The sequence below is a fragment of the Abrus precatorius genome, unplaced genomic scaffold (assembly GCF_003935025.1).
Source record: "Abrus precatorius isolate BTA unplaced genomic scaffold, Abrus_2018 Scaffold4, whole genome shotgun sequence".
Lineage (NCBI taxonomy): Eukaryota > Viridiplantae > Streptophyta > Magnoliopsida > Fabales > Fabaceae > Abrus > Abrus precatorius.
The window spans coordinates 16,922,083-16,941,142 of record NW_020874384.1 but is presented as its reverse complement, the minus strand read 5'-3'; the positions used below and the strand labels follow the sequence as shown (position 1 = coordinate 16,941,142).

Sequence of the window (19,060 nt, the reverse complement as noted above, 5' to 3'; positions counted from 1 at the left end):
TTCACAGTCATTTCCATTACAACCATTCACTAATTCTCTTACCAGGCAAAGCAATTTACATGCAATGTTTTGGCTAAGGCTGCGAAACAATTTAATTCAGTGTTTTTTTTTTTAAATTAGAGTTTCCGTATGCTATAAATTTAACTATAAATTTTTAGAATAAAGTGTAAAAAAACTTATTATAATAAATTATACTAAAAAATTTAATAATAACAATAAATTATTTGTGGAAACCATTCATTAAGATTAAATTCAAGTGAACTTACAGATAAGTTCTTAGAAGAGAAAAAATTAATATGAAAAATGAACAAAATACTTCTTATTAGTTAAAAGAAACTCATCTCTTCAAAATTTTAGAAAAGTTAATCAATTTTTTTTTTAAAAAAAAGTATAAGTTGATTTAATTTATAAAAAAAATAATTTATTTTACTACATATTTAACTCTTCTAAGCACGTATTGAAAAATTTCTCTAGACTGAGGCTAATTCTAAATGAATTTCTCTTGCCATCTCAAAATAAAATCTATAGTTTTAAATTTATTTTTATCAAATTCTAAATGATTTTGCTAATGTGTGTTTAGTTAGTAACACATAATAAAAAATTTATATTTAGTATTTTTTATTAAAAATAAACAATATTATAAAATTTAAGGAATGGATAATATTAAATATTAAAAAATTTAATAAAAAATTGTTATTTATTAATTTTTGCCTGTATACCCGTTAAAAAAAATCAAATTTTTAAAGAAAAAAAAATATTTTGCTTACTTTAGTTGATTTTCATGTGACTTTGCCGAAGCACACTTGTTTCAATTCTATCACCTTCACGTAATGTTTTCAACTTTTGCCAACTGAGTTATTAGAAAAGAACAATTTTATTGAAAAGACATCATTATTGTTTTTTTAATGAGATTTATGTAAAATTCATCCATCACAAAACGTACTAAAACGAATGGATATCGTTACTGATATTTTTATATGCTAGAACATGTCCTCTGTTATTACAACGATGTGACTTAGGTTTAGACATCATTACAAAACAATAACTTTTTTAAAAAAATTTACGGATTAAAATAATAAAAAATTAAAAAACATATTCATAGCATATGTAATAATATGCAAACCAAAACATACTTTATAGCCTTCAAATATAAAACTGCTTTTTATGCCTCTTCTATGAATATATTATCAATACTCCTGTGGTACATATTCCTTCCCTTAAAATAATAACAACTATTTTTGTATGGTTATTCTTATTTTTTAAAATTAAAATTAGAAAGAAGTATAAAATAAGAAAAAAATAATTACAAGAGAGTAAGTAATGCAGCAGTACCAAAAATTTACTACTCTTCCGTACATCCACCGACTAATCCTGTGCTTCTATCACTCCTACTACCAGAGGCATATCATCATCTTTTTTCTGCTAAGTTATTGGGTAACATTCTCAAGCACAGCACCTATTATCACACTCAAGATCTGCTTATACCAAAAAAATTTAATTCCAAGAGCTTTGACATTTAATTATATGCCATAGTCTCAATAATAGCTTCACTACTATTTAAAAATTGTATGAATGCAGAACACAATGCATAAGTGAGGAAACATGTTTGTAGATTCCACCCTTAACTTTACATCTCCTAATTGGAGGAAATCACATTTTCCACGCTTTTCTCGGTAGTTTTTTTCCTCCCATTTTCAATGGTTTCAAACAGAGGGTGTGAGAGAGGCAACATAATGCTGAATCAATGAGTCCACTTGGGAACAGACAAGGGCCAAGCTCAAAATTTCATATCCACATATATAAGGTTAGTAACTAATGAACTCTCATGGGCATTGCTCAAACATAAGGTTCACATCCAGGTAGTATTGAAAGCACTCCTCATGAAAACAAATATAAATTGATTAAGTTTAGAAAGGTCAAGAAACAGAATTCAATCACAATCACCATCACATATATTGAATCAACCACATGCACAACAGGACTGGTAGAAAATACAGGCCATATATCAAATGCAACTAATTAGAGTCTGAAGGCAATTCCTGGCACGGGATCAAGCCTAGTTACAGACCAAAGCAGTTTAGGTGAACTGAACAGTGAATACCAATCGAAGACCTCCATATGGGATATTATACACAAGTTCACTGTGATATTTGAGAATGGCAGAGTGGCCTTGAAGCCAACGGCAAATTCAATTGAGTTGAGTTATAACCTTTCAGACAGATACTTTGCCAGTGAATCCACTGGCTTGGTTGAATCAAAATTTCCAACTGTTCGATGCTTTATCTTCGTGCGAGCTAGGTAATCAACTGCAATCCAAGGAAAACTCAACATCACCACACTTCCGAAACTATCTGGCTCTTGGTTCCCTGGGGACTTATCTTGCAGATCAAGGGATTTTTTCACCCATATAGGATGATATGTAACCTGATACCAGGCTGAAGCTTTCTGCTCATACAGTAAGTTTTTATCTTCCTCACTTAATTCTGCACCATCTGAATTCAATTTCTCAAAAGTTTGCCTAAATTCCTTTTTCAGGGCACTGTATGAATGTTTCAACCTCTCCTTAAGTTCCCCTTGCTTCCTACTGTTGTATTTTGGCATGGACCAGATCTGTCCAGTGACAACTTCTTCTTCTCTTTTTACTTTGTATTGACCAAGTAGTGCACTCAACTGGGCATCGTATGAGCACTTTTGTTCCCACGCATCATCAATAAAATCACCAGATCCAGGAACCTCAAGATCTTTGTCGTATGGTATATCACCTGTCACATAATTCAAATCAGCAGAATCAATATCGTTATCATAAGCATCTCTGATACGCCGGTAAAGTCTACCCAGGATTTTATTGGACTTGTAAGACTGGTGCTGCTCTTTCCCCATGAAATCAGGATACAGTTTTGGTTTCAGCTGAGGAGGCATGGAGACAACCTTCCCGGTCTTTGGAAAATCAACAGCAGTGGCTGCTAGCTCAGCCAAGCATATACATTTCTCATCCAAGGCACCGTAGTCACTGCAATCAGCATGTACCACATGTGCATTGCAGATTGCACCCAAATGCTCATTTACCATGTTTTTGGCAAAAAAATCTATGATGTCCTGCAGTGTGGAAGACAACTTTAAATTGCTGACTCATTTTCACAATACATAGTCAACATGAAAAATAACACCATATGTACAACACAAGTTAAAGAATGTGCAGAGCACGTAAAGGTGCAAGAAAGCAACACACTAGCAACATATACCTCAAACTCTATGACTGTATGTGTAGAATTAGTTCCAGCATACTCAAAATTTTATGTTTGAGATCAGAAGAAATATTTCCCCAGTATGAAATTTTATGACTTCCAGCAAGTCCTTGTAGTGCATATATCATCTGAATTACTAATCAAAGGCATGATGCTATGAATGAAAAACAACAATCTCATTGTAATATTACCCATGCATAGCCCACAGCTAGTTAACTATGGAACTTCATAGAATAACATTCAAAAATCACATACTCGGGTAGTGACTTGACGTGTCTGAAGCTTGCTTTCTTGAGCAGCATAAGCCATAGGTATCCAGCTCCTCTTACTTGGTGGAATAAGATTTTCATCCCACGTGACAAAATATAGATCCCCGTCAAGGTCACTTCCAGAAGCTTCATTTGTATGGGGTCTGTCACCCTTTTGAGGGAAAACAAGACAATCGTATAAATGATGCAAACCAGGGGCATCAACTGCCTCCAAAACTCTTACGTCTCCAGGATGAAGACAAGGATTTTTGGCTATAACCACCAAACCTTTAACTACTTGCAGGCTCTTTGTTTCTGAAAATCTTGAGCCATGCTTTGAGAAACAATTTTCAATAGAAGGAGTAGACACTTGAACAAAGCACTGCCCTTGTTCAAGCTCACCCAACTCATCTAAGACACCCATCAACCATCGCCCAGATGATACAAAAATCCTGGACTTTTCTCTAAGTCCCCAAAGCTGTGCAGCACGTACAGAAGTTAACATACCTCTGAGATGAGGTTCAGTTTGGGGACTGAAGCCACAACTTAACATTATTGCTGCAGCATTTCCATGCTCAGCACATGATTTGGTGAGAACATCAAAAGCGATATCTGCATCCAGAAGCATTTGATTTAACCTCAAAAGCATAGCCTCCTGCATTTTCCAAAATATTTCATCAGGTACACTCAGTGCTGAAAGCAATGTTATGATCTGCCTGTTAAGAAAACCAGGCTGAAACCTAGTCCAAGCACAAATCTCTAAGATAGTATGAGTAGATTGAAACTTGTCCATACTAGGCCTCAAAGAAAGTCTGATCCCATCCCCTTTAGCAGGCCAAGAGGCTACAACCCCTTTAAAACCAGCATATCTGATCTGGTAAGCAGAGGGTACACTGTCCAATTTCAATTTTTCTGCAACTTCACTGGCAAGATCAGGAGTGATGATACCAATGCCATCAGAGAAAACATAATTATTCCTCTCAACATCAGGCAGCATGGAGTTAACTTCATTTGCGACAACTTCAACCGTTGCATAAGTAGATGAGAAGCATTGTCCCATCCTGGCAGCACATTTTGCTATATTTCTTTGATTAAATCTGCCCATCCAATTTCGTATTTTAACGCAACTTATGTTTTTGTCTTCAGCAAAAAACCAAGCAGAACGATCTCGAAGTTGATTGGATGAAAAGGCCAAAAACGAATACTTTCGGCCACAAAAGTGAAATCCTTCTTCCAGGATGGTCTTGATCCTTTTATATATTCTTGTCTTTTGTGGAAAAGAGTTTGACGTGATCTCCTTCACTATTGGAGCAACATAATAATTAAGAGCATTCACATTAATTGTTTGCATGCCCTCATCCATAAAGGCTACTCTCAAGAAACGATCTGAAACATCTCTGAATCTTCTGAGAACCCTGTTGGACAATTCAACTTCTGGTGGTACACAATAGGCTTTTGTTGGAGTAATAACCAATCTTCTAACCTCAACAATGTCATCTAACTGTTTAGAACCCTGATAAAGTTTAGGATTTCTGAGCAACCAATCTTGGACTGTTTTTAGCCTCTTGGTTGCATCAAACACTGGACGTTTGTAAGAACATAAATGCTTCAGGGCAGCCACATTAAGCTCCATAGGTTGATTTCTCAGCAATTCAAAAAACCTATCTGACAACCTGTGCTGATTGAATATGCCTTTGTGTATGATGGCATTGACCAAGAACAGTATATCAAAGGCAATGCCCTTCTGAAAATTTATATAGAAGAAGGCATCTGACATGGACACCCCAAAATCAGGTTCATCCAGTATCCTAAGTGGTCGTCGAAGAGGAATTTCTTGCACTTGCACTCTTTGTCCTTTCAGATAAAGCATAGCCTTCATCAATTTTGCACCATAGCGAGGAGGGATTGAAATTCTATAAAAATTGCATCGACCAATTGCCCCACTAGGTGTAAAATCAGTGGTCCTAATCCAAGGATCATCATCATCCAGCAAATCAAATGGGACTAATTCTTCAATATCATCATCGGCAGTTCTGTACCAAACCCAAGGTGATGAAGCTAGGTGTAATAAAACAACGAGATATGATGTGTCATTATATCTCCTGATCTCATTAATGTCTCTAACCAAGAATCCCACCTGAAAATCACACTTTATCACAGCTTTTTTTTCTATTCCTTTGAATGAAAATGCAGTATCTCTATTGAAACAAATCTTGCACTGGCCATCAAAAGGATCCACTAGAAATTTTACGCCTTTATCAGGTCCTCTCCAAGCAACAAAAAACTCCTCTGGGCCAACCAAAGTCCCAATTTCAACAAGTACATCAGACATTTTAAAAGGAATTGTAGTTCTCCTCCTTTGGTTCAGGAAGAATGGATTTTCAGGCCCGCGGCTGACCTTTAATGGTTGATTTTTCAAAAATAGATCACAACAACCTGAAGCATTCAGGGCCGTAGTTACAGATCCTGGTGATGCAAAATGAACAAAGGCGTGAGGCTCAACCTTCTGATAGACATCTGTTTTTTTAATCTGTGCAGTATCAATGATATTAAATTCTGGATAAGACTCTGGAGGGGTCCAAGAAGTTTTCAACCGACATCTGTACACAAGTCCAATTTTATCTTCCAAGTACGTCACAAGATCACTTGCTGTGACCTCACTGTCAAATCCACCAATGCTAACCTGAGTAACCACTGAATCCTTTTCACTTCCTTCCAAGTCCATGTTCTCAGTTGTCTGTAAATTCTAAACAACACAAATTTCCAAATTTGATTAACCTCTGAAACAGCCACCATAAATCAATACTTGAGAACAAAAAAGGGGTGGGGGAACATTAGCCCATAAAACATTCATGTAATAAAGATTCAGAAATGGGGAATTTAGAAGCAAGAACAGAAGGGTATACCTCACAGTATCATCAACTCTAAAACACAAATACATTAACTTCGGGTACATAATCATTAATCACAAGTGACAAATAATATAACAACATACAAAATCTACAAATAGTTCAATGCCAACACTAAAATAGGAAAAATAAGTAAGACCCACAATTCAAAACACAATCAAGCACCAAATAAGACCCCATTTCCCAGCAAAAAAGAAGAAGAAGAAGAAGAAGCACAACCCATTACAAATAACAAGCGCAAAAACTTAACCACTAACCAAACTAAACGCAAGAGACAATCTTGATAATAATAATATAAAAAAAAGGGAAAGTAGGCAGATGAGGAAGAAAAGAGAAAATGATGTACCTCCTTGGAAGTAAGAGAATGAGAAGAGAATGCGATTGTATAGTGGAAGAAAAAGATTAAAGGTGTTGACTGGTCAAGTCTAGTTTGATTCAGTTTTTGGTGCCTTCGCCACGAAGTTTACATTTACATTATAAACAACAAAGCTAGTGTGAGTCACTCACCTCAGTGTGTCTTTCTCGCTTTTTCCCGCTTTGCTTTTGCTTTTCCATTCACCCATCCGTAATCAGGGTCCATTATAATTTGTTAGGGCTTAGTTTTTAAAATAGTTGAATACTACTAATATTACGATCACTATATTATTTTAATTAATTAAATTATGTTTTAAATTGTTTTTTTATAGTTTATATTGTTGAATAAATAACTTGGCGTTTCTATTTCAGTAAATGGAAGAAGAAAATAAATATAAAAAAAACTACATCAAAATTGTGTGTTTGAGGTTTTTTATAGTATATCTAACCATACACCCATTTTTATGAGTGCCTGAAGTGATAAAAAGTTTACACAAAGAAAAATACCAGCTTTTAAACGAAATTATTACAATTTTGATAATTATTAGATAAACTTTAACACATTTTATATCTAGTCAAGATAAAAATAAGATTTTAGATGCAAATTAGAAAATTTAAGGATAAATTTTTGGATAATTCGAAATTATATGATTTCACCACTCACATTTTGTCTAATTTAAATATTTATATATTGCATTTTCATTAGGTGGAATCATATGATTCTGGAGCATGCAATAATTTCTCGAGGTTTAAGAGGTGGATTTGGACGTGATGCATCGATTACAAAATTATAACATTAGGGTCTATTCACTTGAGTGTAATTTATGATTTGGGCATCATGGGAATGTTGATGAAACCTAAGCACCGTGTAGTAGTAGGTTGGTCCAAAAGAATAATATATTCTAATAAGGCGGCAAGTAAAGGAGCAGAATAGAATTATACTGTTACCACTAGCACAAAACCGGTGAAACCTATGCAAATTGCGTGTAGAACATTAAGGATATTCCAATATCAACATTAATATTCTAATTCCCCGGAACCCAAACACTAGCATTTCTCTCCCTTTATCTAGTTTTAATCCAATCCACTCAACTCCACTAACACCCTTGTGCAAAAGTGAGGAATAGATCATTAGAGTTGCCATGAAGTTTTGGAAGATCCTGAAGAGCCAGATTGAGCAGACCCTCCCTGAGTGGCGTGACCAATTCTTGTCCTACAAAAACTTGAAGAAACAATTGAAGGTTATGTGTCCCAAAGATGCTCTCACTCCACCCCGTTTGGATGCTGATGAAATCAACCACTTCCTTCACCTCTTGGAGCTTGAGATTGATAAGTTCAATGCTTTCTTTGTTGACAAGGAGGAAGAATATATCATTAAATGGAAGGTAACTATGTTTCATTATTTATTTCCTTTTTTTTTTTGTTTTTTGCTCCTGTGAAATTGAGACCTGTGGTTTGTACTTGTGTTGTAGGAGTTGCAAGACAGAGTTGCCAAAGTCATGGATTCAAATGTGGAGTTGATGTCACTAGGGAGGGAAATAGTGGATTTTCATGGGGAGATGGTTTTGTTAGAGAACTATAGTGCACTCAACTACACAGGCATGTTCTCAAGCTCATGCATGAAATCAACTACTGACTCGTGTGTTTTGTTTATTTATGTTAAAGATAAATTTATTGGATTAGGAAGGTGCTTCATGCAACATTTTTTTTTTTTTGCAGTCTTATAATAATTTTAGCCTGTTTTGCTTAGCTTAAATTAAGAGAAATGTTGATTTATTTTCAAAAGTTCTGTAAGTTGAAAGAAATAAACGACTAGTTGTCTAATGTAAGCTGAACTAAATATGCACTTTTTGACTGTTTTTACTTTTCCGTCTTCTCTTATTTTTAATCTCAGAAAGAATTTTAAAATGAAAAGAAAACATATATTTATCAAGTATCATAATTTTAATGAAAGCAGCACAAATTTCAGGAGGATTGAATATTTATCTTGTTTGATGATGAGTGTTTGTGTAGGTCTAGTGAAGATAATAAAGAAATATGACATTTCATTGACTGTTAAAACAGGAATGTCGCAATGATAATTAGAATATAAAAAATTATTTTGCGTAAAATTTTTGGAAATACCTAAAGCTAAAGCTGTTAATTTCGTTTTTTTAGGTATTTTCAAGACACATACTTATAAAAAATATTTAGGATATCAATTTTTTATTATTTAAATAATAAAATTGATAGATAAGGTTTTTAAATTGATACATTCAATCTCTCTCCACCCTGCTCCCAACAAGCAATTACATAAACATTTTTTTGTCATGGTAAGCACAATAATACTGACTAGGTGGTGAGAATTGGAGGTAAGATATTTGATTTGCAGCCCAAAATCCGAGCCTTGGTGTCAGGAAAATATTCAAGGCCTTGAAGGGTTGTTATGGCTCCTTCGTTGGTTACTTCTATGGGGTATCTCATTAGGTGGTGAAATGGTCTATATTCATCAAATTCTTCTTTTGAGTACATGTCCAAGTTGATATGAGCAAGTGCATTCACAAGACCAATGCAGTCCAAACTTTCTGGATTGTCAAAGATGTTTGTGTTAGTATTATCACTCCCAAGGTGCTCATACCATAGTGCACGTCGAAATCTATGTATCTCTCCTCTTGGTGGCCCATATGATGTTAGATGATGTGGTTGGAATGCACCCATTGCAATCTCAGTGTCTCTTGCTCCCTCCATTGACCTCTGATTTATGTTGGCAGATCCAATGATTATGTATTCATCATCAACTGAGGGAAGTAAATGTCACATATTTAATAATTTGTTAAGTAATGACCAAACATGCATGCAAAGAAAAACATGATCAAACATATAGAGATAGAGAGATATTAAAATGTTACATAAAATGTAGCTAATAATAAATAAGGGGTCTTTGATCCCATACCTATCATCATCTTGGAATGAACATAGATCATGAACCTTCTAGCATTTTGTGCTCTTCTGTAGTCACTATCCTGCTCTGGTTCCTCTGGAGGAGGATATTCTCCTGTATCTTTGTGCTCCCTCTTGCCAAGGCAAAAAAATGTCAAATAATCTCGAGGGTGTGCTTCAATTCCCTTTTTCGTTATGGCTTCAGCAATGTCAGAATACATCATCTCCATTGTTCTCCTTTGCCAATCTAATATTGCTTGAACTGAATCACTTTCTGGTTCTCCTTCAGGCCACATTGGGATCACTACATACACAGCAAACCTTTCTCCTGCTTCTATCTTACTAATAATCTTCAATGACAACTCCTTTGGTATAAGATTCAATGCACCAATGTCCTCAACTATAATATCATTATCAGTTGCTTTCCAACCATATGAACTCCCTATAAAATACTGATTTTCAATGTAGATGAAATTTCTTGCTCTTCTAATAGCATTTATGTAAGCATCCTGAATGCTCCTATCAACGATGTTATCTTTCCCACTAACAAGGCCTAATTCAACAACATCATCTGGCGCTTGAGGAAAGCCAGTAACAGCACCACCATCAATGGATCTAAACAACTGAACAGTCCAAGTTTCTTCAGATTTCGTTGCTTCAGATGGATGGACTAGAATTTCATCAATCTCATCAAGTGAGAAAAGAAATTTCTTTCCAACTTGCTTCTCCCATCTTTGCTCAAAATTGTACAAGACATCCCAAGCAATAGGTCCTTCTAGCCTACAGTGAATGTCATGCCATGGCTCTCTTGGACCACCTTTTCTGATGGAAGCATTTGGGAAATTTGGCTGGTGAAAATCATTACTATGAACTGTATTTAAGGTTGAAAATAGAGGGTGTTCTCTAGTATCATATCTCCCATCACACAGATCAATCCCACCTATGAAACTTTTGACGCTTCGTTTCTCTGATCCTATAACAGGCGCATCAACTACTACACTCTTTTGGTGATGAGTAAACATGGTTGAGATTTGAAAACCTTGAATTATGCTTCTTCCAAAATCCGGGTTTCGTGGGCACAAAACACAATGCACACGTGTGTTTCTGAAGTAATTTGCAGTTTCCTCATCATGGGTTCCCATCAACCCAGCTAGCTTGAAATTAGCATCAGATGTTCTATCATCCCAAACAAGCATAAGAACATTAACACCATCTTCAGCTTTCTTCTTTAGCAACTCCCCAAGGGTATCATTTAATTTGTCATCGTCCCTAACTAAGCTTATTTCAGTGTAAATAGACCAACCAGCTATGTAAATAAAGTGCTTAGCATCATTAATAGCAATGTAAATGTCCTCCCAACATCTTGCAGGTATATAATCTATTTCTCTAGATATTGGAATCCATGGGACAGGTCCACGAGGAACATGAGCATCTTGGTATAAAGTAACACTACAACCTTCTCTTTGGTTGAAAAATGTACGAGGAACTCCATAAAATGGCATGCTTATGCCCTTAGACCATAGACATGTTTTATCCTCGGTAACACTGTTGAAATGTATGGTGACACGAATTTTAGAATGACCTGGCACAGCACGGTGATCTTCATCATCTAATATTTCAACCCACCTATTAACTATAGGGCCCTTAATAACTTGTTCAACAGGGACAAAAGCTCTTCCAATTAGAGTTGCCCCAATTGGGTTACCATCTTTCACAGTGAATATAATGTATGAGATGTGATGGGCACAATAGATTTCAAAGGTCTCATTCCACTTTGGGTTTGAGGGCTGATTTCCAATCATTCTGGTTCTTCCAACCCTTGCCTTATCTAAATCAACCGTTGCATACAGTCTTGTTCCAACAATCTTCATCATGTGTTTACGTGTTAGGATTTAGAAGAAACAATTTCACATTTACATAAATAGAAAATGAAACATGTTCCCTATAACAGTAAAGGAAGTAAAGTAGCCAATTATAAAGGAAAATGTTTTATTGATATCTAAAATTGACACCTAAAGTTTCTCTTTGATCTAGAAGTGTATTTTTTTAGATACACGTGTAAACAAAACAAAGCATAAGAGAAAAATAAAAATTTTGTATACCGTATCACATAGTGTGTTAATTTTACAAAGTTAAAATAATAGAACACAAATAGAAAGAAAAAATAAAATAAAAAAGTCAGTTATTGGTTAACATACCTCAGGCCGACACAACAGACAACCTTTGACTTGGGCTAGAAATCTCTTCCCCTTGTGCGTTGTACCCTTTGTTCCAAAATTTTTATGAAGAAAACCAAGTACAAAGTAAAAGAGCTTAAATATATTAATTTCTCTTTATTAGAGTGTGACTTAGGAAGCATTTGAGATAGAGGCATTCATGTCTAACAAGCAGTTACTATGCAATGTACTGATTGGATAACAAAAATTAATTTGCTTTAAGACAGAAACATGTTAGAACAACAAGCTTTTCTTGATGCCTTCTACTGAACCTTCACATAAACAATGCTTGTTTATTTCAACAGCTAATTTTACATGGCCGTTAATTAAGAAGAGGATTTTATTCTATTTAGTTTTAAAAAGAAATGTGAAAAAAGATGGAATTTTGTTCTTTTAGAAAGAGGAAAGGGTTTACTCGCTTTATTAATTAATAGACAATGGAAATTTGAATAGAAAAATTGACTTATGATTAAAAATTTTAAAATGTTAAGGGTCAAAATATATTATCATCTTTTTCCTACTTAAACAGAATGTGTGTGAATGCCTTAAGTTTTCATTGAGTATTTGGCCAAAAACATAAATAACTTCAATTATAAAAGCCAGTGTGATCCACACATATTCTTCTTGAAATGAAGTTAATGCTATAGCTATCTATACTTCAGCTTTCTACTGCAAAATCCGAGAGGAAAAAGAGAAATATTTATGATAAATGTATGTTAAGGGTTTCAAACATATTCTGTTAAAACTTCTTAAATACAAACTATCCAAACTGCATTATTTTGAAGAAATTATTGTCAACCCGAGCAGGGCCCTATACATTAAAAAAAACGTGAAGCACCTAAAGAGCAGACATAACATATCTGTCATGTTGAATTAGCTACAATCATCGTAATATTTTGTACTTCACTCATTATTATAATATTGTTTACAGTATTTTTTCTAATTTGTAAAAGAATGTTATAAATTTTTTTTGTACAATTATAATTTCTCCTTTGAAAATGATATGTGGAGAAGTTGAGGTGAACTCATTACCCAAATAGCACTTAAGCAATTCATGCTTGGTTGGGGTCAACCATGGCTATCGTTAAAAAATATATATTTTTTATTTTTAAATATGAGTGGCTATTTAAATAAGATTGATTATCCCCAAAAAAATTAGTTACCCTTGTATTATTGTGAATGTGAAATGTTGACAAATTAATATTTTTCTTTAATATTGATATATCTCTTCATTTCTTTATACTTTTATTAATCTTATAACATGACTGACCAATAAATATTTCTGGCCCCGCCCCTACTTCTTGGGTAAGATTACCAACATTCAATATTTCTAGATTTATGCATTAACAATCCTATTAGGTTATTCTCACCCCTTATTTTCTATTTTCACGCTTTACACTTTACTTTTATTGGAAAAAATGAAGAGAAAACAGATAAATAGTAGTTTTATTTCTCTATTTCTTTCCATAAAAAGAAGATATAGATAAGATATCTTGAAAGTTTCATTCTTTTAATCATGTGTTAAACGCATAGGTAGGTTTTTCTAAACGTTTATTCAATAAGTTATTTTAAAATAGTTTATCTCATAAATTTAATAATAAAGCTTATCAAAATAGTTTATGAGATTTATAAACCATTCTTTATAAACTATTCATAATCTTTTCCAAATAGGCTATTAGTATGAATGTTAAAATAATATATATTCTTCTATAGTTCCCTTAATGATTAAAACAAGAGAGTTTTGACGATGATACCTTCCGGCAGAAATCGAAATTACATCCAGTATGTAGTCTATCAACTTCAACTATGGTTACTTTAAGCGTCCCATGTAGGAGGTGAGGCATTTTGTTTTACACTTAGTCCCTTGCTATGCTATGATCTATATCATAATCATAGAGGCCAAATTCAAATTTTACAAAAGGTAAAAGAGACTATTGAGGAATGGTTGAAAAAAACAGGAAACTTTTCTGTAGCAAATGGACTTAATGGAAATAAAGGTTACATTTAATTTGATAACGATGTATATATATGGAGAGAGACATGGGGAGAGAATCTACTGAGTATTCTCTTTCAAGAAAGGGAAATGTCTTCATAGAACAAAATCCAGAATCAGTTCCCTCCTTGGCTTGTAAGGATCACTTTCTTATTTGCAACAGACTAGAAGCCCGTTTTGCCAAGGTAGGTGGATTGTCTATGACCCAAGTTACCATTATTTTTAATTAGTGAAATTGTATACTACCTGTTTTTCTTTTAATAATGTAGCTGTATACCATTAATTGAAATTTGGTTTAATAATGTATGCTCTCACTTAATTTAAAAAACTAACAGTTTGTGTATTTACTGCATTAGCTGTTTGTCAAGATACATTTAGTTTCTGTTAAAATTATAAAACTAACAGTGAAGAGAATAGAAACCAGTTTGAAAAGGCATTGGATGCAATTGTGTTATAAAACTACTACACATATAATTGTATTTGTATAATAACACTGATGATTCTCCATGCTATAACGCGATTTTTTCTTATAAGGATGAATTTGTTTCTTTGTTTTAATTGAAATTTGAATTTATATTTTTAAGATTAAATTACACTCCATACTCTTAAAAATATTTAAATTATTCTACTTTGTTAGAGTTTAATTTATACTGTAAATTTTAATATGAATGGAGCTCTCAGGATTGATTTTGATTTGCAGTTCATTTGTTTTCAAGCACTGCTCAAAATAATAAGAGAAAGCCCCTAATTTTGTCATCCAAAGTTATATACGTTACCACATTAGTTTCTTTTAAAAAATTAATTACTATCAAAATAGTTTTTAAATGCTAATATTTTTATTACATTGACTTTTTTCAAGATCTATAATAATATAATACTATTTATAGGTAAGATTAGATTGAGTTTAAGATTTTAAAAAAATCAGTAAAAATAAATTAAATTAGATTGAATTAATTTTACTTAATTTTGGAATTATAACCCAAACAGATCCAATCTAACTAAAAATAAGTTGGGTCGACAGGGTGGTAATTGAGTCTAAAAAAAGAATTGTAAAAATTGCAACCTTTATTAATTATTTTTATAATTTATATATGTGTGAATGTGTTTACTGAATATTCATGAGTTAAAAGATGACAAACTTGGTATTACCCATGGTGAGATAAAATGAATATTAAAAAAATTATTTTGATGTCATTAAATTTTTATTAACAAGTTCAAGAATAAAATATTTAAAAATTAATATAACGACGATGAATTGGTAGTTTTATCAAATAATAACATCCTGTTCCTATTTATTATGCGAGGCCCATATGCATTTTATATGTCCCTCACGTCCTTATCAAATTAATTCAACGAGAAGAAGTGAAATGGACTTTATATTGGTAGGAGGTGTGACAAGATATTTTTAATTTTTATAATATTCTTTAAGTATGTTTAGGAGTTAAGTTTAGAAAGAGATAATAATATTTTATTTTTAATTTTAAAGAGTTATATACTATTAATAAGATAAAAAAATATTATGATGTAATTTATACTAATATATTATTTTATAATTTTTATTTTTAAAAATTATAAAACTAGATAATGATAATTAAAAAATAAAACTTTTCCTTCCTTCTTTTCTCTTCCAAAATCTAATTCATCAAGTCACTCTTAATTTCTATAATTTCTTATTTTTATTTTATTTTTTATGTTAACTTGTTTTATATATAATTGCTGATTTAGTTCATAAATTTTATCTAAGCTCTGTTACGTTTTATAAATTATACACAAATAGTATACATTAAAATTTTATCATTAAGTCATGTAAAAATTTATTTTGATATTTTTTTCTTTAAGTCAGCTGCTTGTGTGACAATTTTTGTAATATACATGGTCATTTGGTAGATGGGACAAAACTTAACTAAGTATTTAATAGCCAACAACTATATCAAATGACAAGTTAAAAGATAAAGATTAAAAATGAAAAATTTTAAAAATTTAAGGGGAAAATAAATAAATAAATATACTAAAAATATATTTAAGTTTATTTTCAAAAATGCTTTAAAATTTTAAAATAAATAAAATTAGAATTAGAATTTCCAATATTTTAAATAAAATAAAAAAATAAAAGGGCTGGACATTAAGGAAAGTCTAAAATTTTGGCCCACTAATAAATTGATGGAGGAAAAGCTCAAATGAAAAAGGGACAAGTGGTTTTGTTTGTATAAACAAATAGTCAACAGTCATCAACAACCTTCGACTTGACCTATTCCTTCCCTCTCTTACGCCAAAAATACGAAGACGACGAAGTCAATTTGCATGTATTGCAATTTACAACACTCACTCTTTTGTTCTGTCTATAAATGGCTTCCTTTTGCCAAGTCACACGTATAAAAGGGATCAAAAGAAAAGGAAAACTAAATAGTTGCAATCGTGATAGGGAAATTTCAACGTCTACACTCCTACGTACGTAGTATTCATAGTTTTGATTTATAAATACCTTTAACATTGTTAATCTTTATTTAATATTTTTATCTTTTTTTAAATAAATTTCTATCATATCATATTACTTGTCATGTTTACTTACAAACAATCATTTTTGTTGGTTTAAACTTTATCTAATAAAAATTAAGTTGTTAATAAAAAAATTTAAAGGTTTATACTAACAAATAATTAATATTCTATAACAACATTTTCATATTGATGATATATATACTATTTTCAATTAATGAAAATATATGTTGATATAATATATTATATAGTTAGTACAAATTCAAAATATCTATACTATTAATCTAAATTTTACTAAAATATATATCAATGTCCCTGAGTATATATAATTAAGGGGGTGTTCAGTGTTCATGAAACATTTTCCAATTGTTTAAGTCATTCGACAAGACTCCAGTCTTAAAGGCTTAGAAAAATAGCTACTTATTTTAGGGTTCATTTGTTACCATTTATAAAAATATATTTCTAATGAAAGGTGTTTTAAAAAAGTGTAATTATGCAATGCTTTGTTAGAAAAAAAATAAATTCCTAAAAAATATTTGTTACTGCTTTTTATAAGATAAAAATAGTCTCTTAAATAACCAAATCATTAGTTTTTTTTAAAAAAAAAATTTAAGCAAATGAAGTGTTAATCATGTAAGAAGGTATACATGCACTAAGGATTTAACTTGTTTACAAAAGCTATTGATTTGAAATGTTTACATCGACATGTACCCAGAATTTTTCTTTTTTCCAACAAACATTGGCCACGTATTATAAATTAGTCGTAAGTTTCAGTTTAATTCCTTTATCAATCAACAAATATTCAATTTTATATAATTTGTTTCCTTAATATTTGTAATTAAAATATTATATATTTATATGGGGTATAATTAATAGACCTAATACAATATACTACTTCATGACCATTTTTATGTAGAGGGACAATTACCAATTGAGAGCTAATTTATACCTTATGTCGTAACATTTTTCATTCCATGCATACTTTGCATAAAAAGTTATACTCACAAATTATCTATCACAAAACCAGAAGAATATCTTGTGGTTATAGTAAACTTTATAATTAGAGATTAGACTGTTATGCAACTCAAGTATAACGTGATGTGTGATTAATTCATTAATAATTACTCTATCAATATAAATATTAATTTAAATATTTAGACAATTTGGTTCGAGAAGAATAATATCCTCTTTAATAATAATATATTAAATGTTAGTGAAATGTTTGATTATTTTTAAAAGTAACTTGCAACAAAATTTTAGAAAGATCAATTATATATGTGAATTAAATTAATAATATTTTAATATGTATTATTAATTTTCTTTAAAATTATAACAAGTTAAAATATTATTATATTTTAAATTTATTTTTAATAAAATATTGATATTTAATAAAAAAAATTATAATAACATTTTCAAAACTATATCATTGTCATTATCATTAGTATCATAAAAAATATATATACTAAACTATATATATACCGCATTTACTTTAAAATGAATAGAAAAAGCACTTAGATATCTAAAAATAAAGAAAGATCAATTATATATGTAAATTAGATTAATGATGTTTTAATATGTATTATTAATTTTTTTAAAGTTATAACAAGTTAAAATATTATTATATTTTAAATTTATTCTTAATAAAATATTGATATTTAATAAAAAAAAATTATAATAACATTCTCAAAACTATATCATTGTCATTATTGGTATCATAAAAAATATATATACTAAATTACATATACACTGCATTTACTTTAAAATAAATGGAAAGAGCACTTAGATATCTAAATATTCATTTTTATTCTTCAGATAGAATCTCTTCGTGCCGTTATTTTAAAGGATCATTGCTATTATAATTAACTAAAAGATACCATAAAATAACGAGTTAATCGGTGGATTTAACTATTTTAGACTAAGATTCCATTTAAAAAAGTGAAAACATTGAGATTATATTAAATTACTAATTTATTCTTTGTTTAGAATATAATATTTATTTGTATATCTTAGTTTTTAAAAAATTTTACACTCTAACTTTTTTTAATATATTAATGTTATAAGTTATTTTTATCTTTATCTTGTGCATTTTTATTAAAAGGTGATAAATTTTTTTTTATCTTTTTTATTATTTGATGTCAAAACTATTTTTAATACTCTTATAATAATAATAGTAACTATTTGGTGTTTTATTAAAAAGAACTCATTAACCTTATTAAACTCTTTGAAAAAAATGATAAAGGAAGTATAAAATTTATTAAAAAAGAAATAATAAAAAATTTAAAACAAATTTTTAATAGTATTTTAATAAAAAAACTTAAAATAGATAAAATTGTGATGAACTCTAATTTTTTTAAGGAGTTATAATATTTAAAAATAAAAGAGAAGATAATGTAATATATGTATCTTCTAAGAAAGAAGAACATAATTTACTAAAAATTTTATATTAACAATACATCAAAATATATAAATATTGTCTTAATTTTCTCATAAATGGACATAAGTGTTGACTTTCTTCTTTAATGTGAATCCTGAAAACCCTTGTTCAGATGACTAGAAAGAGTAATTCCCTTGTTAATTTAGAATTCACATGACGAGGGGGCTTTTTATTTAATCGTTTTCACGTTATTGGAGCCTTGAAGTGAGTATATATGGGAAGAGTGAGTAGGATATATAACCAGTTGTT

General features: G+C 30.9%; 3 protein-coding genes across 5 annotated transcripts; 1 reads left to right on the top strand and 2 right to left on the bottom strand.

The window, feature by feature from the left end:
• Positions 1 to 1,884: 1,884 nt before the first annotated feature.
• LOC113865950 (RNA-dependent RNA polymerase 6-like) lies at positions 1,885 to 6,898 on the bottom strand. Of its 2 annotated transcripts, none has more exons than XM_027500778.1 (3): positions 6,749 to 6,898; positions 3,501 to 6,239; positions 1,885 to 3,096 (listed from the first exon to the last, which is right to left on the bottom strand). In XM_027500778.1, the coding sequence occupies exons 2-3, from the start codon at positions 6,216 to 6,218 to the stop codon at positions 2,203 to 2,205; spliced, it is 3,612 nt and encodes a 1,203-aa protein (XP_027356579.1). In that variant the 5' UTR covers positions 6,219 to 6,239; positions 6,749 to 6,898; the 3' UTR covers positions 1,885 to 2,202. The 2 variants fall into 2 exon arrangements, with proteins under 2 accessions (XP_027356579.1, XP_027356580.1); XM_027500779.1 differs by having other exon boundaries at positions 2,003 to 3,096; positions 3,501 to 6,230; positions 6,749 to 6,784.
• Positions 6,899 to 7,766: 868 nt separating this feature from the next.
• Positions 7,767 to 8,834, top strand: LOC113866215 (SPX domain-containing protein 1-like). The gene is made up of 3 exons (XM_027501096.1): positions 7,767 to 8,141; positions 8,229 to 8,355; positions 8,770 to 8,834. Exons 1-3 carry the CDS (start codon positions 7,899 to 7,901, stop codon positions 8,832 to 8,834), a joined length of 435 nt encoding a protein of 144 aa, XP_027356897.1. The 5' UTR covers positions 7,767 to 7,898.
• Positions 8,835 to 9,087: 253 nt separating this feature from the next.
• LOC113865953 (phospholipase D alpha 1-like) lies at positions 9,088 to 13,789 on the bottom strand. 2 transcript variants are annotated; one of them, XM_027500781.1, is made up of 4 exons: positions 13,646 to 13,789; positions 11,874 to 11,939; positions 9,689 to 11,540; positions 9,088 to 9,533 (listed from the first exon to the last, which is right to left on the bottom strand). In XM_027500781.1, exons 1-4 carry the CDS (start codon positions 13,733 to 13,735, stop codon positions 9,088 to 9,090), a joined length of 2,454 nt encoding a protein of 817 aa, XP_027356582.1. In that variant the 5' UTR covers positions 13,736 to 13,789. The 2 variants fall into 2 exon arrangements, with proteins under 2 accessions (XP_027356582.1, XP_027356583.1); XM_027500782.1 differs by lacking the exon at positions 11,874 to 11,939 and having other exon boundaries at positions 9,689 to 11,559; positions 13,644 to 13,789.
• Between the last annotated feature and the right edge of the window lie 5,271 nt (positions 13,790 to 19,060).